Here is a 26,886-nt window from a genome sequence, read left to right on the forward strand (position 1 = left end):
TGATCCAATTATTCACTGATGTTTATAAAAGACATTTTAATACATCTATTTAATTCATGTACCATTTTCCTTAATGAGTTAAACCGATTCATCTGTGCAAGCACAGTGTTATTTACATGAATATTGTTCATTAACATGTGGTTGACAATATTCAATTGTGATAAAACCATTTTTCAGAGTAGCTTAGCATAACATACTAAAAGGCAGTCAACTTTGTATTTCAATGCTAATTCCCCTTCTCATTAGCTGTCATTTAAAGCAAATTTATCATGTGCATTACAACCATTTCCTTTGTTTTCTTTCCTTACTATTTTTGTTTATATAGTACCTCTTATTTATATAGTACTCTAAGATAAATATTTTGTCTTTGTTTTCTCTAATTCTTTTATAATCTATGTTATTTTTAAATATTTAATACATATGGAACTGATCATTTGATTTTAAAGTGGGCATGCTATTTATTTTATATTTAAAAAACAATAATCCCCACTTCCCCCCTTGCTTTCACTCTCCCCCTTGGTTTTGTCCATGTGTCCTTTATAGTAGTTCCTGAAAACCCGTCTCCCCACTGCCCCCTCCCTCTCCCCTCTGGCTATTGTTAGATTGTTCTTAATTTCAATGTCTCTGGTTGTATTTTGTTTGTTTGTTTTTTTCTTTTGTTGATTATGTTCCAATTAAAGGTTAGTTCATAAGGTATTTGTCCCTCACCTCCTGGCTTATTTCACTTAGCATAATGCTCTCTAGTTCCATCCATGCTGTTGCAAAGGATAGGAGCTCCTTCTCTCTCTGTGCTGCATAGAATTCCATTGTGTAAATGTACCATAGTTTTTGGATCCATTCATTTACTGATGGGCATCTAGGTTGCTTCCAGCACTTGGCTTTGTAAATTGTGCTGATTTGAACATTGTGGTGCATAGGTTCTTTTAGATTGGTGTTTCAGAGCTATTAGGGTATAATCTCAGCAGTGGAATTGCTGGGTCAAAAGACAGTTACAGTTTTAGTTTTCCGAGACAACTGTAAATGAACAACAATAAAGTAATTAAAAAATAAATAAATAAACAAAACAATAATCCATTTGATGAACATTAATTACATACGCTACCATGTGTATGGCTCTGTTCTAGGCACTGTGTATACAAAATGAATCCATGCCAGCTTTTGAGAAAAATAAATTCAGTGGCAAGGCAAGCTGTAAGAAGATACATTACACCCCAGTGTAGAAGGGGCTACAGAGCAAGAGGAGACAGCTATGCCAATAGTGGTAGCTTCTTCATTGACTTGGTTTCTGCTTCTTGGTGCACTGGATGCTAAGTTCATGGGGTACTCTCATTAAAAAGCTAGACTCACTTTAGCCAGAAAAAAAACAGGTGTTATGTTGACTACAAAGTCACTCAGTCTAAGACTGGACAAAGACAATAGACAAATGTCCTAGGCAGGTCCTGCTGCTGCTACTCCTATCTCAATAGTTCAAAAAGATTAGAATATAATGAATGATATCCAGGTAAATATGAGGTATAGAATGGTCCTCAAAACTTTTGCAATGCTATGAATAGCCTGTGTGTTATGTGAAAACTTAGATCAGAAAAAGCTTGTTTGGAATCCTTCTCTCCTTCCTCTTTTCAGTACAAGTTGAGCTTCTGACAGTCTCCCCCACTCCATTCTGCCTGCCCTGGTTGTGGGACCAGGCATGTGGGGAAGGTAGTTGGAAGAGGGAGCACAGATGAAGATGAAAGGCACAGAGGGCCTGCCATCACTTCATCCAAAATCTAAAAGCCATCGGAAGCAAATAGCCTGCTAAGAATGGATCCCATTCTTGATGCTAAAGTTCTTTAATTCTGTTCATTGTCAACTCCTTTCATTAACTAGGAGTCTGGTGAAATTCTCTTGGGAGCTAGCTTTTGAGACAGTTCACAGTGAGAAGCTATAAAAATTTCTGGGATGAGCTAGTCATTTGAATCATTGTCCTACAATCAACTGAAATCTTTTTTTTTCCTCTGAGCATCTGGCTTTGTTCTCAATTGATTCTCAGCAAAATGTCCACAAATAATCCATTTGTCTTATGTTTTGACTGAGAAGTAAGTTTCGAACATCACCAACACTGTCCTGTAGGTTGGTTGACACACTCAAATCCTCTGCATACATATCTATCAGATGCAAGACAAGAAACAGCCTAGCAAAAAGTTACAATCCATACAAAACAACAAACCAAAGACTATTTTTTATGTGAAATTATGACCAAATTGAGTATCTACCAGACTAACATGTGTATTTATATATCCCCAAAAGACAACTTTTTTCAATACTAAGAATACTTATATAAATGGCCTAGCACATTTCCATAACCATCCCTGGTATTTTATGATGAAACAATAGCCCTCACATATTTATACATTTACATTAAATTATAGAAACAGCTTTATTTCTAAATGTTAATAAATAAATATATAATATGCATTGTGTGTGATAGCTATCTGAATTTCAGAGCGGTACTCACAGCCACGAGGAAAACAAATGACTGAAGAACACCATGAATTATTACATAGCTATAAAAATTCTCAATGGAATTATTACTTGTAATTCAAATTCTGTCTTTCATTAATTGTATATAATTTAATGGATCTGAGTGTGGATTCCAAATTAACTGAATGTCCCCATAAATTTCTCTTTTCTCCTGGGTCCAGGCAGTCAATTCTTTCCTGAGAATGGCAGCAGCCTTCATTTCACATCACAGTTACATGATACCAATCCATCCTTACCCAAAATGCATCTGGTATATACTATTCATCAGTCTTATGCCTTCTCTTTTTCATGGATCTTTACTGAGCACCAGGTAATAGCACATACTGATATAATGAGTCTCTGATATAATGAGATTATAGGAGGGGATGATCGGGAAGATTTCTGCCCCCACAGAATCTATGTCACACAAAATGTCTAATTGTGGTGCCTTTCTACAAGGCCCCTTTTGCCCCAGAGTAATAGATCTCTTCTCAGAATCAAATCTAGAAACTGGAAATTTGAATAGATAACTTTTCCAAAAAGAGGTAGATGTACCAAATAGCATAATCTTTTGCTGAAGAATGCCTCAATTTTAAAACATAAGGGGACTGCCTGGACTTCTAAATTGAAATTTAAATCTTATATAATTTGCCTAAAGGATGACAGTACTGCTACTTGGCACATGGCCTAAAATTAGAGAATGTTAACCGGGTAAATGAAAATTAAACTCTTTAAGGATATGGGGAAAGTGCCAGTGCCAGGCCCACTATTTCATTTCTCATTTAATTAAAGGCTTTTAAAAAATCAGCCAATAGCCTACTCAGATTGAGATTTTTTTCCCATAACAGTGAGACTATGATTAGAATGGGAGGCAAACTGTGTGTTTCCAGCCGGACTTGCCAGGCTCTGCTGCACCTGCTGCCTTTCAGGGCTACAGGTTCTCCTCCCTCAGCCAGAAAGGACTCTTAAAAGCTCTCGCTGAAAAAACAGATCATTCAAGGACTGATAGTTGCGACAATAAAAGGAAAAAAATCATATCCTGTTTGATCCATTTCTGGAAAGTCTCCAGACTAACTTATAAAGTGCTAGACTTCCTCCAAAACTGTCTATTTCATTCCCAGACTCAGAGAAAAAGAGGTGGGCGCATGATTGGTGAGATGTGGTATCATATTCTGCTTACTTATTGGACCACCCTCCACTTTGCCTACCTTTGGCCCCCACACCAGGCCTTTCTGTGTGCACAGAGCTCCTGATGAACAATATTAGTTCCAAATAACAGTAAGATGTCCCCAGGCCTCATCATTGGTTAACAAGGTGTTCAAAGCATCACTCTTACAAGAAAACTATATCAGACTGTATGAGCCACTTTCTACATAAATGGCTCTGAATTAAAGTAGTTCTAAGTACCTTTGTTCTTCATTCACCAATATATTTTAGTCTATATAGACTATATATTTTAAAAATATAAAGTGCCAATTGAAAAAATCCAAAAATTTTGTACTATGCTGGATAGAGAATAATGACTATAAACAGCTTTCCTGTTCAAAAGATAAGCAAGTAAAAACTTTTGCACTCATTTTCAGACAGTTTCAGGACCTAGTAAGATTTTTAAATTTGTAATTATCTCTATGTGTAGTGAGATTATTCTGTTCATAAGGGGGGAACCTGTACTCTTTGAGGGCTCCTTCTGTTTTGATGGAGGGGAAATAGGACTAAGCATGGACAGGAACTTGTGCCTTCCTCCTGCTGTCCCTCAGACACTGCAAAGATGGAGCCACAATAAACTGCCTGACATCCATGGAAGAGCCCAGCAGGCAAGTTCTCTCCGTGGAAATAATGGCAGCTCATGGTGGAAGGACTGTTTGGAGGCTAGAGGCAGGTCTGTGAAAGGGAAGGGCAGTTGTATAATAGTATGTGTGTTCATCTAGGAGCATATGGAAAGGATGGTTAAGTGTGCTTTTGGAAAAACTGGATGTTTTGACTTAAGAGCAGCCACTGTCTGGAAAGAGAATAACCAGAAATTCACCATCGATCCATGAAAAGAAATGGGATCCTTGTGATCCACCAATTGAAAAGGATGCGAGCATTGTTTGGAAAACTTCAAATTCAACTTTAATTGAGGAAGAGCTAAAAGTGGTCTTTACTTCATTAAAGGAAATTAAAATTATTGGGATTAATCATCCCTAGTAAGAATGAAATTACTTACTTTCTAATTTGAGTTAATTAATAACTTAGAAGCTCCTAACACCTGAGGAGGAACCCTGAGCTCCTTACAACACTATGAAAGATAACCAACCCCATGATTCAGCCACAGGGGTTAACAAAAAAGAAAAGAAAATGACCCTCATTATCATGCTCCAAAAAATAATTAAATAGTAATAAAATAAAACATTGTTCATTGTTAGGTAATTCCTTCATGGCCGTTGGACTTTACACACTGTGGAATACCTGACTAGTGATGATTTAATTTTATTTAGAGGAAGGATATAGAGCGATGTTTGCAAAAAGCATCCACAAACTTGGTGTGATTACTTATAGTTGCATCGAGGGATCCCTGAAGAGACACAGAGGTGTCAAAGTGCATATTGATGGCTACCATGGGTAGATGTGGGCTATTATTTTCAGTCCAGCTCCTCCCCACAGCAAAGGGAGTAGCACCCATGTTCTTTCAGGTACACACGCTGAAATCTGTATGGAAACCTAGGGACTCTAGTGACGAGTCAGGCAGTGAGAATGGGCTAATACACACCCTACTTCTGCAGCGAAAACCCTCCCAGAGAGTTGCATTTGAGTCATTGTCTCTGAAACTTCCAGATCCCAAGACGCTGCCTCTTGAAAGCCATCCAGCTTGAGATGGCTGGCAATAGATGAGAACCTACCAGAGAGGTTTTTACCACATCCAAGTCTGCAGTTAATCAGACCCATTTCCAGCCTTCACAATGATTTTAGCAAAGGAAGCAATTAAGAAAAATAGTCTTTTTGCAGTTTTAAACCACATGAACAGCCACATCCATAGGTCATAAAGACCAGCGTTGCTCTATTTATCCAACTACTTTTCAAAAAGGGAACAGCTAAAAGAATTGTATGATTTTTCCTTTTTTGTAAAGAATTATGTCTCATTAAAACCAAAATGTTTTGTGTCAAACAAGGAATCTTTTCCTACCAAAATTGGGAGACAAAATCAAGGTAATTCCTTCCAAGTGTTAAACTTAGCAAAACAAAACAAAACAAAAAGACAATAGAAAAATTTCTGTTGTGTAAATGAAGTAACTGTGTGCTACATGCATATGCATGCATGACTTACGAATGCACCGAACTATAAATACAACCCATTAGTGCCAGCATGAAACACAAAGGTAGCATATTTTTATATTTTTACAACCCAAATTTCTAATTAGCATAAAAAGCATAACATTGTAATTAAATAATTATTGATTAACACAGAGACAGAGAAGCCAGATGTGTTGAACGGGTGTGGTAATGAACTAAGTAAACTACAGGTGTTTAAAATTCATAGAGTACAAGTAAAATGTATACTAATTTTTAAAAAATCATCTGTAGGCAAATCCTAGTGTATTCAGGCAATTACGTACCATAAATGTCAATATCTGTATGTTAAACTTTCACAAATAATATTTGAGGCAGCACTGGCAAGAAATGATTTTAATGCTCAAATGCTCAGCGTTTAGAAGGCTGTTGTGCCAGGCACAGTCCTGATTCTGCCCTTTGAACCTGGCAAACCTCTAAAGTAGACAGACCAGCATAAAAGGGGCATGACTAATGAATGAACAACTGAAAAATAAACATGGATAAGAGAAGGGGGGATTGACATGTACGGGAAAAAAGTTTTCCTGAATATTGAAGGTTTTTGTTAACTTCTCACTGTGCTTTCTCCACTCCCCTTCAAGATGGCCCTTCAGTAAAAGCGGGCTTCATTTACATCATTTGCTCTAATAGGACTAGTCATTTCTACAGCCACTATTAGAAGCCTGGGAGTTTTTGTTTGGTTCCTCCCAGCAGATCACTTAAAAAACACACAACAAGTGATATTCATGTTTGATTTCCCAAGTGGACTTTGGGTAAAACCCAGTCTATTCTGAGTGTCTCATTTCCCATGTCCTCGTCCTCTTCTTACACGACTCCTGCACTCACCTCAGCTGTGCCCTGCCGTGTGGGCCTTCAGTCGTTCTCTGGAGTGTACGGGCCTCTTTGCTGTCTCATGGGCTTTTCACTTGCAGTCTGTCTGTGTGCAACACCCTTTCCCCACGTCTTCGTACGTCTAGTTCTCGATTGTCTAACAGGTCTTAGCCTGAATATCAGCCATTAGAGAAGCCTTCTTTGACCACTCTTCATCATATCATTCTCTTTATATTAGTTTTTGCAATGCACCACTATTTTTATTTATTTGTTTACTTAATTACCTTCTTCTCCACTAGAATGCATTTCATGGGGGCTAGGAGAATACTTTATGTTCACTCTTAAATCCCACTGCATAGCTCATATTAGAAACTCCGTAAGTATCTATTGGATAGATTGATAAGACTTTGTTGCTTTCTCAAGTTGAACAGTGTAGGGAATTAAGCCCAAAAATGAAGACAAAAAAACTTGATGACTTTTAGCTCTGGCCCTGCCCTATAATCAATGGTAGGAGGTTGAAAAATCCCAGCAAGACCTAGTTGTAAAGAGAGAAACAGGAAACTAAAACCATCAGTGGCCACTCCTTACTCTGACTGCTCTCTACTTGCAGGAACTTGCATGGCCTTCTGAAAGCAAGAGCAAATGACAGATGCTTCCTAATGGGAGCTTGACTGCCCTCTAAGCCTATCTATAAACGCTACTTGTAATGTAGGAAAATAACATTCAATTATTGATGTATTTGAACTGGTGCTAAGTCTTTGTACTATGGGCTCCAAACACTTAGACCTCACTACAAAGTACTGTGTTTGCCCTTTATTATATAGATCCACAGTGTTTTCTGAAATGTTTAGTGAAAGAAAACAATTAGAAATATAGGAAGATTGTTTTAACTTTTCTGATTTCTATACTGAGATGCCCAAGTATTTCAAAAGAAGTGTAAACTGTCATAAATTCTATTGTATAAATATAAACCCAAAGCTAATTTTAGAATAAAGCAAAATCTATTTTCTTAAATACAGGTAGACTTCTCTTTAAGGTCACATTTTCACTTCCAGATGGGTTGGCTTATGATTAAAGAAAGTGAAAAGACAAAGGAAATAGATAGCCATATAAAAGCAAATTTAACTCTTTGAGCCACAATTTAAAAGAAAGGAAAAAAGGTGAATGTTATGAGTAGTTAGTACTCCATTTCAAGAAATAGAGAGGGTTAGCTAAAGTTAAATTAGACACATAACTAAAAAGCAGATGATTAAAAGAACAAAGAAGAATAAGAGAGAGAAAGAGAGTAGCTCCTTCATTAATAATAAATTATATAGTGGTATACTATAAAAGAACTAAATATTGAATTTTTTAGGATGTGAGCTGATTCCAATAGTGTGGCTGCTCCTTATGAGTAGAATATGAGCAGACCTGTCTACAGACACAGTCAATGAACAACATTTCTTTAAAAAAATGATTTTATTTATTTATTTTTACAGAGAGGGGAAAGGAGGGCAAAAGACAGAAATATCCAATGTGTGAGAGATACATTGATTGATTGCCTGTTGCATGCCCCCAACTGAAGACCCAGGCTGCAACCCAGGCATGTTCCCTGCCTGGGAATCCAACCATCAACCTTTCATTCACAGGCTGACACTCAATCCGTTGAGCCACACCAGCCAGAGCTAATGAACAGCATTTTCAAAAAGTTCTGGAAATTCTTGTTTTAAAATTCAAGCATTTAAATAAAATAGGAACAAGTTTGTAATTTACACTAATGAGATGAAATAATTTTATGTATTTTATGCAATAATTTTATGCAAATAATTTTAATTTCATTTACAGAATAGGTATTAGGGGCAAAGCTGATGTTCTGGAATAATTTTCTGTGAAGCCAGAGCTTGGTGAGCGTGAGCAGACATAGCTAACACCTGGTTCTCCACATATTGACTCCTGTTCTCCTCAACCACCCTGGAAGCCACCTTCCTATGTTCTCACTACCTTGACTCCAGAATTTTGTGGGGAAAAAAATCCTGTCTTCTCAGTTCCCTCCTCTTGTAATCCAGCTTTTCACTCCCAATACTCTCCTGGCTTTGCATTTTGTAAGGCCACTTCTCCCCCACCAATCAGCAAATTCAATGTTCCCGTTTTAGTAGACTTTGGGTCTATGGTATAACTGTCTTCCCTGAAATTCTCTCTTCTGTTGGCCTTGATGTGCTCTCTCTCTATCTCCAGGCTGCCCTCACACTTTCTAGGCCTTCTGTTTTTGTTTCATGTTTTTCTTCTTTCTCCTCACTTTCTTCTTCCTTATTCTACAAACTGTCCCCTTAGTAATCACATATGCTCCATAAGTACAAATTCCATCATTTATATCATTTAAGTTATAAAGAAAATAGCAGGGACATCAGTTGTGAATTTCTTAACCATAGTGTGCTTAAATCATCACATAATAGTCTAATTCCAAGAAGTGTAAGAGAAATAACATTTGAATTACTCAAAATTATTTTTAAGATTACTTTGTTGATCTATATAGTTAAGTATCAATCTATGTATTTCCAAAGCACATGCTTTGATGTGGTAATGAAAAGCTCCCACAAAATAAGTAATCTGTGTTTATTTGTTTTCTTTATAAAAAATTTGTTGTACTTTATTTCAATGTCTCTAGTTGCCATTTGCTCACTTGTTTGTTTTGTTGATTAGGTTCCACTTACAGGTGAGATCATGTGGTATTTGTCTTTCACCTCCTGGCTTATTTCACTTAGCATAATGCTCTCCAGTTCCATCCATGCTGTTGCAAATCATAGGAGTTCTTTCTTTCTGCTGCGTAGTATTCCATTACAAAAAAAACTGTGTAAATGTACTACAACTTTTTGATCCACTCATTTACTGATAGGCACTTAGGTTACTTAGGTTACTGTCAGTTTGTTCATCATTGAAATAAAGAACATGGAAGGGCCATCAAGGAACATGTGTAAAGGACACATGGGCAAAGCCAAAGGGGGGAAGGTTCGAGGGTGAGAAGCAGGGATGGATGGAGTGAGGGGGCGTGTTAGGGTGAAAATGGATACAACTGTACTTGAACAACGCAAAAAATAAAATGTATTGTAGTTTTCTATGTTATATTTCCTCTGATGTACCTTATATATGAAACTCAGTTATCATGTGTCAAGGGTTTTTTTTTTTTAAATGCTTGAAGAGGATAGAAATCAAATCCAAACTTATGATATAATTCTATACCAAACTTAAGTAAGAAGTTTGAACTGTAAGTAAACTAGATACTATTGTACAAATGGAAAAATCTCTCCCCCACACCCTTTCTTTTTTTTGGCATATGTAATTCAATTGACACAAGACATTAACAGGAGGGGGAAAAACAATTTAATCCATACATATGGAGGTCTCATAGAAATGGAACCTAAAGAAATGTCCAAAGCAGGCATCTTTTATACTTTTTAGACAAAGAAAAAATAAATTTGTGAGGAATTAACAGGGCAAAGAAACTTAGGCGTAGGTGCTTAACTAGTGGAGTATCTAAGCAGGGTTTGAGCTTAGGGTAGTAAGTTAGCGAAGACTAGCCAGGTTTGTGTACATAGACTCTGGGCTCTTCCTTCCCTATCTTTGCTGATAAGGAAGTCTCAGTACCTCCTGGTACAGGGAGGGCATCTTCCACATCGGGGATTTCTTTCCTGCATTCAGGGGACAGAAAGGTCAGAAAATTCTTCTTGTACTGACTGTTACTCAAGTAACTTTAATTCAAAACAATCAGTATGCTGCTTTGTTGTGTTTTGGGGTGGCCTGCCCTTAACCTCAACAGAATACTATTTATTCTCATTCACATTTTTATAGAATCATTGCAAAGAATAGTGCAGTTAATAAATATGTTATAGTGCCAACAAATTAAGTGAGAACCACACTGAGAGATTTAATGAGTGCCACAAATACATATTATTAGTTCATAAATTTCACTTTTGTTTTATTTGTATAATTTAAATTTATCCAAGTCACATTGAAAGGAACTTACAGTTCTGCCATAGAAATTGCTGTAAATTTTGAGATTGTGCTAGTTCATTCTGAATCTAATGAATTCTATTAATATGGGAAATAAGAGTTCTTCTGTAGCCATCAAGACTAACTGCGACAGATTAAACTTGATGGCCAGGAAAGGGAGCAGTCAGTGAACAGTTTGCCTGCAGGTAAATTGCCTTGTGTTAAACTTAATTCACTAACTAAAGCAATTATTTTTCTATAATATTTTCCCTTTAGAGGGTTCCTGCAAATGACTCATGTAGCAGACCAACAACCAAAAATGATATAAAATGTTTTATTATCAATAAAGTGCTGTAACTGTGAAAGTAATTGAATGATTTGTGTGGCAAACCAACAACCAAGGAAAGAAAGAAGAGGTAAAGTGTTTTATTCTTGATGTAATCGAGGCATACTCATAATGGCACTTGGAATTCCTGAGTTGAGGAAAATCTAAAACTGTAGAGTAACTGCCTACTGACGTGAACTGGCAATGCTTCTAACCTCACGAGTCACGTACAGATACAGCAGAGAATGAAAGGAGAGGGTTTCCCTGCTGTCCTTGTTCAGAGGTATCTCATCTGGTTGTTTTCGGTCCTAGCCACATGTAAGTTCAAGGGCTTTGCATTTCACACCAGCTTCCCCTGTGTTTCCAGAGTCCCAAACTCAATTTCTAGCACTTGGAAGCACCCTATGCACTGAGGTTGGGACAGTGCTCTCCCTCCTGAGGTGGGCATACATGTCATTTGCATTGCATAGTTATTGGACAGTCCTGGACCTCTGAGCAAAAACCGTGGATGGTGCCAACTCCAACATGTCCTCATGGCACTAGTGACAACAGAGCTTGTGGCAAGTGGTGGCTGGGAAATCAACGTAAGCGGACCCTGCTCCTGTGTGTACAGCCTCCCTGCAGGTCCAGCATCCTGGTCCCCATGTCCCCTTGCCCTGTCTCTATCTTCACAGCTCGTCTCCTGCTCTGCTCAGGCAAGAAGTGGTAATCCTTAGTTTATTTAGGAGGTCTACAGCCTGGTTCCTTGTCTATTCTTTTTCATTTTTATTGTGACAAAGTCACCATGATCTCATTCTTTCATGTCTGACACTCCACAAGCACTGAAGGGCATCGCTCAAGGATGTGCTGTTGTCTCTGCTAAGAGCTCTGAAAGGTTGTTTTCATATGTATGTGCTGAGGACTGCCTTCTTTGTTCTTTCGCTGTGGCTGTGATGGAATTTTCTGGAAACAACTGAGGAGGAAAGATGTAGCCCCCTTCAGAGTATGAAGAATTGTAAGGGTTTGAGAGGAGTACACAGTAAGCAATGGAATAGGACCAGGCTATACCAAAAAGTACAGACTGCAAAGGGGCAACTTCTGGGCCAGCCACTAAATAAGCAATTTATGTAATTTATTCTTCAGCCAAATTGGTCCATTTATTTAATTTATGCATTAACTAAATTGGGCACTTTATTTTACCTTCCTGTGACTTACTTTTCTCATATGTATTAATTTCTTATGACTTCCCTATAACAAATTACCACAAACCTGGTGTTTCAACAGAAATTCATCCTCTCACAGGTCAGTAGGCCAGAAGTCTGAAGTCAGTTTCACTGGGCAGAAATCCAGGTGTTGGCAGGGCCATGCTCCCTCTGGAGCTTTAGGGGAGAATCCTTTCTCATCTCCCCAGCTTCTAGTGACTGCCAGTATTCCTGGGCTGTGGCTGTTGCACTCAATCTCTGCTTCCATGGTAACATTGCCTCCTCCTCTTCTTTCTTGTATCTAAACTCCCCCTGCCTCCCTCTTGTTAGGATATATGCGATTGCATTTAGGCCCTACTCAGGTAATCCAAGATAATCCCCCCATGTCATGATCTTTAAAAGTCAATGGCAAAGGACTCATGGATGAGGACAACAGTGTGGTGATTACAGTGGGGAGATGGGTATAAGGGGGTTAGATGGTAATGGCAAAAATACAATAAAAGTGTTTTTAAAAACTCAAGGACATTTGCAAAGGACTGCCATGGGAGGTAAAATCACAGGTTCCAAGGAGTAGGACTTACATTTGTATTGGGAGGACTATTATTCAGCATACTGTAAATTGGGTTGTTAATAGTATATACATAAAAATTAAAGGATATATGAAAAATATCTACATACAATCAAACACTCAATAAATGTTGGCACATGGTGGTAATATTGATGATGAAACAAGAAAATGCAGACAAAGAGTCTCAAAATGAACTAAACAATTTTTAATGTGGACATATGTGGAGGGGTGTCATCTCTGGATTTTTGATGTGTACTAACCTGAAAATGTTCTTGTGCCAAACATTGTATCTCTGCACCGAACAAATATTACACACACTTCAGGCATATGATACATATACTATTTCTTGTGTTTTCTTTGTTACTTTTCACTTGAAATGTAAGTCATCCTTTCAACAATTTCATCCATCCTGAATTCTCCGAATGTAAAAATCAAAGATTCAATGTCATGTGACTATTTCCTTTGGATCTTTTGTCTCTTGCCCACCTAGGACACAGATCTAATGACATTCAACATCTCCGTGCACCGGTCGTGGTGGCGAGAACACGGGCCTGGCTGCGTCCGGAGAGTGCTGCCCCCGTCCGCCCATGGCGCAATGGACGATTACACATATGTCTCCGTCACAGGCTGCATCGTCGACTTCCAGTACCTGGAGGTCATCCACAGTGCCATCCAGATACTACTCTCTGTGAGTGTCACATTTGTGTCATTGTCTGATCAGGACTCTCCTCTATTAGCATTTTATATCTAAACCTTCTGTCCACATCCCCCTAGGAGATGATCCTATCAACAAGCACACAAAGAACATCCTTTACGCAATGGAAATAGCAGCAATTATGCTGAAATTAGTTACACTTAATGGCAGGTGACATCTTTTCTGCTTGGTATCCAGACACTTTGTCTTTAGAGCCAGGTAGTTGCTGTAGTTTCTTACTTGAGATAAAATCTCCCAATGAAATAGTGCCAGGTTTCCCAGGAGAGTGTGTTAGCCACCCACTGCCTTGGGCTCTTCTACTTCTGCTCCTACTACAGCTTCTCCTCTCATGCATTCTGTCACTAATGCACATTAGTTCCAGAGAAAGATGATGGAAACACACCCAATGGTTTGTTCAGTCTAATAAACTTCATATTTTGAAAAAATCATTTCTTAAGAAAATAAATTCCTCCATAGACTCTTACACATTCTAGTACTCTATCTAACTTTTGGGGTTAGGATACAATTCCATATAGCACAATACAGAGAGAAAATGGCTTGATTGGATCACAGAAGGTTTCTGTGCTTGAAGTTCCTGGAGTTAATTTCTTTCCATCATGCTGTCCCACCCACAGTTTGTTCACAGTGTGGAGTAGAATTAAGATATATGCCATCATCAGGAATGCTATTTCTTTGAGATCCAGCAAGTCCTTGGCATTTGTTTGAGTCAGTACACAATAAAGCCATTCTCAACCATGCTTTTCACATAAACTAACCACCTCAGTCCTGTCCATCTGGTTAAAGTCAGAATGAAAGATAGAGACTCAATAATAAATTAATAGATGACAGAAGTATAGGAGGTATAAGTCAGTGAAGAATGTACCTTGGAATTACTTCTACTTCTAGAAAGAACTTTGAGAAATCCTTGATATCATTTACTGTGTTTGTTATCTAGTGCTGTGTAATGAAACACTGCAAAATGTAATTGCTTAAAATAATACCAGTTCCATGGGTCAGGAATTTGGGCAAGGCTCAGCTGAGTAGTTCTGTTCCACCTGATGTTGGCTGGGGTCATTCATGTGAACCTTTCAACCAGGAGCTCTTCTGAGGATAGAACATCCAAGAAGACCTTACTTGAATGTTGGATGCTGGCTGTTGGAAAAATTCTCCTCCACACGGCTTCTCTTTTTGCAGAAAACTTGACAAGCTTTCTTACAGCAGGGTACTTGAGTTCTGAGAGGAGCCCAGCATGCAGACATTTTTCAAGCCTCTCTGGGCATGCCTCATTTTATTGCATTCCACCTTATTGCACTTTGCAGATACCATGTTTTACTAATGGAAAGTGGTGACAACCTTCCTCTGAGCAGGTCTACTGGCACCCTTTTTCCAATAGGCTCAGATGTTGGTTAGAATTTTTTAACAGTAAAATCTTTTTAGTTAAGGTATGTACAATATCTCTTTAGACAGAATTCTATTGCATACCTAAGAGATGACAGTATAGTATAAAGATACATTTTATAAGTAGTAGGAAACCAAACATTCTGTGACTTGCTTTATTGAAGTGGTCTGGACCAAACCCCCAGTATCTCTGAGATATGCCTCTGTTTGAGTAATGCTTATTATGGTCTACTTAGCTATGAGCCCTCGTATGACTGATATGACCAAGCCTGAAGTCGTTTTGGAAGGGGGTTATGGAAAGGTGAGGATATGGGGAAGCATGGCTTATTTGGGGTCACTTGTGTAGTGGTCTCACCTGATTTACTCTGTTAACTGTTGGTCTTTAACCTGTGTGTGTCAAGTTTTAAGATAGTATTTTTTAGAGCACATTTTAATTAGAATTTTTTAGAAAGACTAACAATTCAAATTTTTAAATTAAATATCTGTTAGTGTTTCTGTTCAATAAAAGCCGAATTTGACTCTGAATGCAAAGAAGCAGGTTGTACCTCAATGCTAAGGAAGTTTCATTCAGAGCTGTAACAGGGAATCTGTTTATTCTTGCTTTCTATAGTCATTTTTAAAATATAATGTACTGTAATTTGTCAATATATGTTTATCATTTTTTCCTATTCTCTGGTCTTTCTTTAATCCTAGATAGATAGACAGATGGGGCAAAAGTAGGTTTACAGTTGTTCATACAGAAAAAGACATGCAGGTTATGATGATTGCAATGGCTTTATTAACTCAAAGGAATGTCACTCACAACTGTCACTCACAACTGTCACTCACACTACTTTTGCCCACCTTGTATGTGTGTGTATATAATATATAGTATTTTTTGAATGTGGGGGCAACTTTTTTCCTTAAATTTTCAGTCTATTTCATGGTAAAAAAAAAAGTACTCTAGTATCATATGCTAGACTCTAAAGGATCTTATGGAAACATTTTTTCTAGAGTCTTTCATATGTGGACAGATTCTCCTCTTTTTAACAAATTATTCATATTGAATTGCTAAACCACTTCAAGGAATGATGGCATGACGTCCAAATCTTTATAATGCAGCAGACCGCTATGGAATCAAAAAGTCATTTACCCATAGTCATTCCAATTCACTCGAATAGCAAGGTGGAAGTATTCATTTGATAAGGAGCTGAACTGTCACATAAAAACCTATACTAGAGCAATACTAAATGAAGTGCATGTTACCACCTAAAAGTGCCCACACTCAAAGCTGTCCACTCAAAGCTTACATAATCAGGACTATATTGTTCAGCTGTCTGGCAAAAAAAAAAGATTAGTTGCTAATGTCTGGCTTTTCTCATGTAATATACCTATGAGACAAGATGTCCAAGACATTTTTATATTAGAATGAAATATATCCTGAATGTTGAACAACTTTCAGATGATATATTGTTGTCTTTGATTTTATATGGGTTTCTTTTATTTTCCACTTCATATGAATATATTCACAATTATTAGAATTGTGTTTTTTAGATCTTATAAGGGAACACTTTGTGTATGAGTTGCCTTATATGGGATGAGATGTCAGCCTTACTACTGAAAAACATGGGTGGTGAATGCAATAGTTAACAGCCTGTGCTGCATGGGCTACAACTTAGCAAACAAAGGGCTTTGAGATGGGCAGGTCCCAGGTGCCTTTCATTGCTGGATGCCCAGTAATATCCAGAAGTTCATAAGGAATGGAGCGAAGGAGGTGGCCAGGATAGCGGAGGGGGCCCCTCGGGGTTCAGGGCAGCAGCTGTCTAGCAAATGAAAGAGAAATGTCTGAGTGACTTACCATGGATGCAGCCGTGCTGGTGAATTCTGTCTGCACAATTGTCCCGGCTTGGAGAAGAGTTTGAACCGAAAGAAACGTAACTCCTGACATAAGCCTTCTGTAAAAACTGTGTACAAGCTTGATGGAAATGGGGAGGGGGGAAATCAAACTCAGAAAAAAGGTGATACCTCTGGATTCCACTCAATGGGCCCCAGCGCAGGGCTGTGGCCCCCACCAGAACACCTGTCCCTGCCCAGCCCGGATGTCTTGAGCTTCCTTCACAGGCTCTCAGGTTGAGAGGGAGAATGGAAAGCAGAGAAGGTTCCTGTTGCCTTCGTTGTCAGCAGGTGGTTTTGTTGACCTGAATATTGTCATCAACACCTGATTGAAGATCAGGATGGAATCCAAAAGAAAGGCTGTGGACTTTCTGAGGAGATGAACAAAATTTAACCTGAGGAGGAGATAAGAAATCAGAGACAGCAGCCAATAGTAGGCCACAGGGTGATATCAGGACTTCCTCTCATCCTTATCTGCTCATCTCTTACCCCAAGGATGGCCAACAGCCTCCTAAACCGTCTTCCACACCCCAGCTCTACCCTGTCCACCATGACATAGGCACTTGCTCCATGGGAAGATGATCACAAAGCACACATCTCATTGCCCACTTTCCTCTCATTGCCCTTCTGTGATTCCCATCACTTTCAAGTTGAAATCCAAATTCTTACCTTGGCATATGAGATTCTCATCAAACTGCTTTCCTGCCTAACTCCCATCCTCAAGTCCTGACATTGCCCCAAATGAGCTCATCCGCCCACCCTACAGAACGGGGCATGTTCCAGAAGAACGCCCTGCCTCCCAGCACTCTTTGCTTGGAGTGGGTTCTTGGATTCATCTCTTCTCCCTCTTCCTGCTTCTCAGTTCTTCATCCACCTGGCCATTACTCTTCTAGGAACTTTCAGATATGTAATGTAGTATCATGGGTCATAGTCACTGTACTTACACACATTATAACTGGGAGTTTGTACCTTTGACCCCCTTTACCCTTTTCATCACCACCTCAGGGCTCCAGTGCCCAACCACCAATCTACATCTCTTAGCTTCATTTGGGGCTTTGGGGGGTTTTGTTTGTTTGTATCTGTTTTTAAATTTCACACATGAGTGAGATCATCCAGTATTGTCTTACTCTGTCTGACCTATTTCACTTAGCATAATGTCCTCAGGGTCCATCCACGTTGTAAAAGATAGCAAGATTTCACTCTTTCTGGTTTAATAATATTATTAATTGTTAAATAGATAATATGTTCATTTAGTTCAAAAACATGAAAAAAGTGTTGAGTGAAAAGTTCCCATCCACACTTTCACCCGGTTCCCCCACCTCTGCTCCCCGGCAGGCAACTAGTTGTGTTTTGTTTGTTCATCAGCATTATGTGTGTGGCTACAGAGAATCTAAGTATCTTTATGCAAATATAGGAAAATTGGACTCTTTATTATTATTTGCCCCCAACAAAAGATAGCATATTATATGCACACCTCTAAAATCTTCCTTTTTTACTTATATATTTTGGAGCTATTTTGATAACAGCACCTCAGTGTTTCATTATTTACTTAATGATCCCCCATTGTTGGATATTTGGACTGTTAGCTTCATCCAAATATAACAATGATTTTTTGTGCATATATATACATTATATATATATATATATTTATGTAAAAGATATATATTTATATATCATAATCTATAGCACATAATGTAATATGATATCAATTATGTATTGTAACTATATATATAACTATTATACACAACATTTGATCATTGAGCCTCTGCTCTGTCTATCAGAATGAAAGCTCCTTGAAAGTTGGAACTCTTTTGTTATTTGTTCATTTTTATAGTCCCAGTGACTAGCACATAAACTTTGTTGAATGAATAAATGACCAGGAAACAAGGGATTCCAAAGTTAGAAGTGGATAAAAACAAAAGAACAAATCCATTGATCAAAAACCAGCAGTAATGAATGTGCAGACAAATCAGAGAGAAGATGCCCTTTGTCTAGGAAATGAAGGAACCATAGGTAAAATTCTGCATAGCCTATAGTACAGAAGCACTCGATAGTTGTGTACTGCTAGTACAGTTGTAGCTCCTTATCACAGGTTTTGCTTTCTATGGTTTCAGTTACCTGAAGTCAACCAAAGTCTGAAAGTATTAAATGGATAATTCCAGAGATAAACAATGGTGCACAAAGTTTTAACACTGCACCAGTATTCTGTGTAGAATGGTATAATCTCTCTCTATCCATCTTGGAACATAAATCATCCTTTTGTCCAGCATCTCCACACTGTAGACACTCACCATCTTCAGTCACTTAGTAGCTGTCTGAGTTATCAGATTGACTGCCTGGGTATCTCACTGCTTGTGTTCAAGTCACCCTTATTTTACTTAACAATGGCACCAAAGCGCAAGAGAAGTGATGCTGGCAATTACAATATGCCAAAGAGAAGTCATAAATTTCTTCCTTTAAGTGAAAAAGTGCAAGCTTTTGACTTAATAAGGAATGTAAAAAAATGTATGATGAGATTGCTAAGATCTACAGTAAGAACAAATCATCTATATATAAAATTGTGAAGAAGAAAAAAGAGATTCATGCTAGTTTCACTGTTGCACCTCAAAACACAAAAGTTAGGGCCACAGTGCATTGATAAATGCTTAGTTGAGATGGAAAAGCATTAGTTTGAGGGGGAAAGGTTTGAACAGAAAACATGTTGTGATTGACCACAAGTGTGTCTCCTGAAAGTATTGAGCCTATAGAAAACTTCAGCAAGGGATCCCCTGAAACAAGTGACACCAAGCCATTTACTGCGAGGAATGGTGACACAGCTTTAGGTATAGTTTGGCATCTTATCATCTCACATCATCACAAGAAGAAGGAAGAGAGCAGCACAATGAAATATTTTGAGAGAGCATATTTACATAACTTGTATTACAGTACATTGTTATAATTTTTCTATTTTATTATTAGTTGGTGCTAATCTCTTATTGTGCCTAATTTATAAACTAAACTTCACCAGAGGTATATGTAGGAAAAAACATAGTATAAATAGGATTTGGCGCTATTTGTTATTTCAGGCATCCACTGGGGGTCGTGGAGCACGCGCCCCAACTGTGGTTATTACAACTGCTCTCGGCCTGTCTCTCTCCTGCTGGGCTGGTCTTTCTTCAAAGGCCAAAGGATTCCATCCTGCTGGTGCTCTCTCTATGAACTCTCAGTTTTTAATCATGCACCTTACATCTATTTCTTGCATGAAATATGCCATTTCTATGGTCTTCATAAGACATGCAATCATAAACCTCTGTTCTGAAGGCCAAACTTTTATTTGATATGTATCTATTTTTCTCATTCTGGCTTCCTAGAATTTGTTCTTACATTTGCTTCTCAAGCACATTTGACTTACTGAATATATTTTATATTTTCATGAAAATTTGCAGAATTGCTACAGGAGAACAAGGACTGAAGCAGTCAGTTAAAAAAGTCAGTAGGAAACTACTGAGGGACTCTGATTTACCCGACATCCCTAGTGCAAGGGTTGTGCTTCGCTCACAGTGGCCACTCATTCGGAGTTTTTGAGTCAGCTGCTGTGTAATTTTCTGGATTTTAGATTTACAAACACAAAGTGCATAATTCCTAAGCACTGCCTGTAATTTAATACAGCTATGACTTCATTTTGTTTCATACCCTTGCTAAACACAACCAATCTAGAACACAGGCCTCCACTTTATTTCTGGTGAAGATGTTGCTTGTTTGGGTCGGTGAGGGTGCCCAGGTGCAGGGAGCACCTGGTGCACCTCTGAATTTCTTCTTTCATATCTGTATACCCTGTGTTTTGAGAATGACTTCACAAGCTTAGCCTATTTTAATTACTAAACTTGGCTCCCATTAAGGGGAGTATCAAAACAGTTTCTGGTGAAAATTTTAAACTATGTCCACTTAAATTCCAAGCACTATGCTGAACATATTTTCAAATCAGATACTCACTCTGGAAATGTAACACCACAAGTTTAAAGAAACATATGTTGAAATTAATACTACAACCCCATATAGAGCATGTTCTTATTCTACTAGAATGTGTGAATTAAATATTTCTGATGGAAAGAATCTCTTTTTCCTTTGATCTCATTCTACTGTGCTATATTTTACTCATTTAATTCCCAAACACCCAAACATGAAGTCTTACAAAACTAAAATAAAGTAAGTAGCTAAAAGTTGTATTAGCATCATATATGGCAGACAGATGCTCATTATCCATAACATGTGATAAAATCATTTAAATGAATAATAACATGAAAATTTAATAATTAAATCAATGAAAAATATGAACAAATGTAATCACATAAGAGAATCCAAATTGTAAACAAAGGAATGGAATATGGTTATTCTTGATAGTAACTCAATATGTGCAAATTAAATTAAAAATTATTTTTATTAACTTATCAACTTTTAAAAATAATAGCAAATAGCATTTATAGTAAATTGCCAATCAGTTATTGGTGAAACGCATTCTTTATTGCAAGGACCATTACAAATGCACCTTTTGGCCCTGGCTGGTGTGGCTCATAGGTTTGAGCGCCCACCTGCAAACTAAAGGGTTGCCAGTTCAATTTCTGTCAGGGCACATGCCTGCGTTACAGGACTTGCCCCCAGTATGTGGCGCTCAAGAGGCAATCACACATGGATGTTTCTCTCCCTCTTTCTCCTTCCCTTCCCCTCTCTCTAAAAATAAATAAATAAAAATCTTTAAAGAAAATGTTCCTTTTGGCCCTGTAACCCTACTCAGTGGAATATCTCCCAAGAGAATGTTTCAACAGGAACAAAGAACTACCTGAATGATGTTCATGTTTATTATAGTAGCAAACCTAAGTATATCTAAAACATACTGTTAGACACACAATATAACAACTTAAAATATATCAACATGATCATTATATAGATAGCAATAACTATGTTAATTTTAAGACCATATATAAAACATGGAAAGGGATTTAATTTAAATAAGCAGTCAAGAAAGAAGGATAAGATGCCAAAAGTTAAGATGTAGAATTACGTGTATGTTTTTCCCAAAAACGTTTTTAAATGTTGTATCACATTTGCAATAATACCATTTAATCGTCATATGATTTACACAGAAGAGAGGAAGAGATGTTATCGTTGTTTTTCTTAGATTATTAAACATTCCCAAATCTCATAATATTTATTTGAACATTGGAGGCACTCTTAAATCTTAGTTATTACTAGATATTCCATTTTAGTGGACTGCCAGTTCTGAGATTAATAGGTAAATAATGAATGTGTATTTTATGGCCCTTTTTAATTTTTCAAGATTAGTTATTTGTGGGTAAACAGATCCATATTCTCATGTTAACTATTAACCAACAAACATATATTTTAAAGGAACTCATTTTTATAACTAGCTGACAGATTCTAATCTCTAAACCTGGCAGAGGTCTTTACAACTCACATTTCTGCCCGTTTTGGGAGCTAATTTCACATTTGTGTTATCTTGAACTCTCACTGTCAAGATATTCTCCTTCATATCTGATAGGTGGCAAGTCTTATTTAATGTCTTTGGAGGTTGTCACCACAATCAGAGCTGGAAATCAGAGAACTCAGAGAATTGGTCTCCCTCATCCCATGCTCTTTGAATTTCATCTGTCTGATCACATCAATATTCACCACTGTTATTCTCTGCCCTTCATATCAGACACATTCAACTTGAAGATAAATTAAATCTCAACAGAAAAGAGTGAAAGGCAACCTTAGACTACCAGGTTTCCTGTGGAATCTTTATCCAAAATGGGTATCTCTTCCATCTGCCTATGGGAGCAGATAATACTATTGCCGATTGAGTAACAAGCTTGCTCAGTGTAAGAATGCAAGTCAAGGTAAGATTTTAAAATAAGTTTCAATGCTGTTAATTATACTCCTCCAAAAATGTAAATATAGTTAAAGTGGTGTTTGGGAAGAGTTGATTTTTATGTAAATATTTGCATTTATTTAACAAACTGTTCATATGTGCTTGCAAACACTCTGAGTGCTTTGCAAATAGGAACTCATTCAGTCCTCAAAGTGACCCAAAAAGTAGGTATTATTTTTTAATGTGAAAACTGAGACACAGAGAGAGGTGAAATTACTTGCCTGAGGTCACAAGCTTGCGAGTGAGTGAAGCTGGACCTCAAATGGACTTCAGCTGCACTCCAGAGGCTATGGTCTTAACCACTTCATTGAACTTCCTTTTCACATCAGAAGGAGAGAACCTCCAGCCTCCCTGGAGCTCCTTGCGGACCTCAGTGGTAAACCCTCGCAGAACCCTAAAGCTGCAAATTCCTGTTGCCTTGATGGGGCTTACTCACTCCGGTATTTTAGTCACAGAGAGCAATGGATAGTTTAAAGGTCAGTGGAGTGAATAGTTCAAGAATGTTTTCTTTCACTCTTGAAAAACCTCCTAACCACCTTCTTGTTAGAAAAGAAAGGATTTCAACATTTGTAAAATGTTAAGTTTACCAGATTTCTCTTTTCTTGCTTGTTTGCTGGGGATTTATAGTGGCTAGTAAGAGGAAAGCAATCATGGTCAACCACTCTTGCTCTAAATTCTCCCCAGAGTCACCCTTTTCCCAGAGAATTTACTGATATATGAAATAGATGTTTGCTCCCTATACCAATTTTTGAGCAATTTCTAAGTTCTACCTAGGACCCTTAAGTATTTAGATCAGTTACTTCATACATACCATCTCTGGTCTCTGTATTCAATTCCATCATCAGAAAACTGATCAACTGGTTACCTCAAGCTCCATAAAGGAATCATTTATTAAACCATTAAAACACTGAGAAGAGAGTGTGGTTGTGGGGGGAGAATTGCCATGTCAGTAATATTGATTAGCCTTTGGCACAGACATTTGTGTTCAAAGCATACCTGGTCAAGACAATTGTTTGGATCTGAAAGTGTTTGGGGAACTGATTTTCAGTCAGTTCTTTCTCAGCAGTCATGTCTATGCAGTGTACTCTATCTGAAATGTGCATACATTTTTAAAGGCTTCATTGAGATAAAATTCACACACCATACAGTTCATCCAGTTAAAGTGTACAATTCAATAGTTTTCAGTATGTTCACAGATATCTTCAACCACCACCACAGTCAATTTTAGAACGTATTCTTCACCTTAAAAAAGCAATTTTTAAGCCCTTCACTATCTTCTTTAAACCCTTCACAAAGCTATCACTACTTATCCCCTCTTCCTCCCCAACCTTAAGCAACAACTAAGCTGCTTCCTGTCTCTGTAGACTTGCCTCTTCTGGACATTCCACATAAAAGGAATCATATAATATGTAGGATTTTGTGTCTGGCTTTTTGTACTTAGTGTGTTTTGAAGGTTCACTCATGTAGCATGCATCAGGGCTTCACTACTTTTTATGACTGAATAACATTTTATCATATATGTATTTTTAATACTTTTGTCTGTCACAGATACATATACAAAATTTAGCAAAATTTTTAGGACTACAATTCAAATGTATAAAGCCCTTACCTGGCCACTAATAAAAACCCTAAGGGGAATTTAGACAATCCACCATATATTTTGTCTGTATACAGATTCGTGTTTTGGGAATATGAGTTATGAACAGCAATTCTCAGCTCTTACATAGGTCTTTGGTCCTATGTAAATCTAATACTAATGTATGTCACTTGTACACAGCATCTATGGGATTTAATAATTTGAAACGTGAGCATTTAAAATTCCTGTTCCTCTTATACCATAATATTCTCTTTAATAATATGTGTATGAATGGATTTTATCCTATATGTTAATCACTTACCACAGACATTTGTGTCTCAAATGACAAATTCCATACCATTTCTAAACAACAGAATTAAGTCTTCCAAGGCCCAAGTGTTCATAATTATCCCACACATGTTTGCAGGGCTTCATAAATTACTACTGCCCCACTACTTTCAAATAATCTACTAAACATTGACTATGCAATGCAAAAGTGAACTCTGACATTTGGTAGACTTAAATGCAATTTCATCAGAGAAATGCAAAGCTTAATTTGAAATATCTAAGACAAAAACCATTAATATAGAAAATATGAGAAATGTTTAATAATTAAAGCAAACATGGTGACTGTAAACTTATGGAGATATTAGAAACAAGAAAGTTAACTTTATTGATGCTTTATTTAGGGTAATTTACTGCCATTCAGATGCTGGCAGACATTTCATTTTTAGCCATAAGTAGTCATAATTATTAGGTTGGAAAAAAGTAGCTTTCAAAATAACAAGAATTAATTCAAAAACATTTCCACTCTCCTTTTAACCAAATTTTGTATAAATTCTTTTTGAAAGACTTTATTAATTTATTTTTAGAGAGAAGGGAAGAGAGAAAGAGGGAAATATCATTATGTGGTTGTTTCTCACGTACACCCTACCGGGAACCTGTCCTGCAACCCAGGCATGTGCCCTGACTAGGAATTGAACCGGTGACACTTTGGTTTGCAGGCTTGCACTCAATCTACTGATCCACACCAACCAGGGCAAATTTTGTATAAATTCCATAAAGAAAATCTTATGTCATTTTTGTATTCTTTCTAAATGAAAACAAGCAGATTATTATTCATTCAGAAAAAAAATACTCAGTAAGTCCCCACTCTGTGCAAATCACTGTGCTAGGAGCTTTGGGGATGACAGGATGGAATTGAACTAAACAAAGCTGAATTTGACATGATCCACCCCATGGTTTCTTTCAGTCTATGAGGAGAGATCAGACAGGCCATCAAAGTGCCATAGGATGGACAGAAAATGAAAGTTCCGTAATTAATATTCTGAGTGCCCCCAGGGCTCACAGGAGGAAGCAGCATTCATGGAAGCTGTGATATTTAACTTAGCCCAAAAGAGTTTACTCTAGGAAGTGAACTTTTCCTAATGGACCAGACTGTAATATTTCAAGAACATCCCAAATGAGTTACTGGTAGGATTGCAGAAGCTTACATTCGTGCTGGCACAATCAGAATCGAGAATTCTGAAAGTCAAAGCACTTATTTCTTTGGGTATGTAAATACAATGTATTAAAGCACATCACAAGGGGCAAAGAAGGAGTTTGCATTCGGCAGAGCAAAACTAAGCAACAGGCTGATTGTCCTAACAAGAGGGCAGAAAAATGCTTTCTGGATGGGGTTCACAGTCCCAGGAAAAAGAGCTGCCTTAGCCAAGGAGAGGTCTGGACATGGTTTTGAGACAGCTCATTACAGCTAATCAAAGACAAGCTCAGAGAAAACTGAAGCTCAGATTTTCTGTGGCTGCAGTTGCAACAAAGAGGACCTTTGGTTACCTCTCACATGGGTTCCATACAGAAGGAACAGCATAAGCAGAGAAATAAAAATAAACCAGGGGAAGAGTGAGTAGTTCACTTTGACTTAAGCAAAAAATAATGCACAGAAGTAGTGGCTTAACATGGAAAGAAAGTTTAATGGAGGCACTTGAATGCCAAGTTAAAGCTTTGGGTATGTGCCCTCAAAGAAATAAAGGCCTATTTTCAGTTTGTAAGCAAGAAAATGGCATGCACAGAACTCTGACTTCAGGAGCCTATTCTGATAGGTGTGTGCAAGATGGATGGATCAGATAAGGAAGAATATGTTATCAGGATATTCTTGTAATAGTCTGGGCCATCTGCCCCAGAGTGCCCTGGGGGTACCTCTCCTACAAATTAAACCTCGGGAAGGATTCCATGATGACTTAAGTTTGATTGATGTCATGTTATATTCACTCCTTGGAGATTCAGTATGTGAATTAGCATATTAAAGTTTCTGAGAAATCTCTCTGTTAAAAATCTAATCAAAAACAAAGACCGAGGACTCATCTAGATTAAGGGAGACTGAGGAGACATGACAACTAAATAAAACATGTAATACTGGACCAGAAAGAAACCCAGACAGTTATAGATAGTTGTTGAAAACTGAATAAAGTCAGTGGATTAGATAGTGTTATTGTACCAATGTTGAGTTCCTGGGTTTTATCGCTGTACTGTGGCAATGCGCGGTGCTAACGTTTCAGGTGACGGGATAAAGGATACACAGGAACTTCAAAGTATTTTTTTCAAATTTTCTGTAAGTCTGAAATTTTTTCAAAATGAAACTTTAAAAAAATATTTTCAATGGAAAAGTAATTTAAGAATTAAGCAGGCAAATCAGAGGATAGGCCTCCCAAAATATGACTGAGATTGGGTGTGTGACCGTGAAGGGAGGTGAAGGAGCTGAGAGT

General features: G+C 37.6%; 1 protein-coding gene across 1 annotated transcript in view; it reads left to right on the plus strand.

The window, feature by feature from the left end:
- The window catches only part of NKAIN3 (sodium/potassium transporting ATPase interacting 3), a 535,660-nt gene that overhangs the window by 383,701 nt on the left and 125,073 nt on the right, over nt 1–26,886 (plus strand). The window contains exon 4 of the mRNA XM_045860759.1: nt 13,167–13,364. Within this exon, the coding sequence (XP_045716715.1) occupies nt 13,167–13,364 (198 nt within the window). The remainder of the gene's footprint in view (nt 1–13,166; nt 13,365–26,886) is intronic.

This window comes from Phyllostomus hastatus, unplaced genomic scaffold, assembly GCF_019186645.2.
Source record: "Phyllostomus hastatus isolate PE091 unplaced genomic scaffold, TTU_PhHast_1.1 phas_scaffold_21, whole genome shotgun sequence".
Classification (NCBI taxonomy): Eukaryota; Metazoa; Chordata; class Mammalia; order Chiroptera; family Phyllostomidae; genus Phyllostomus; species Phyllostomus hastatus.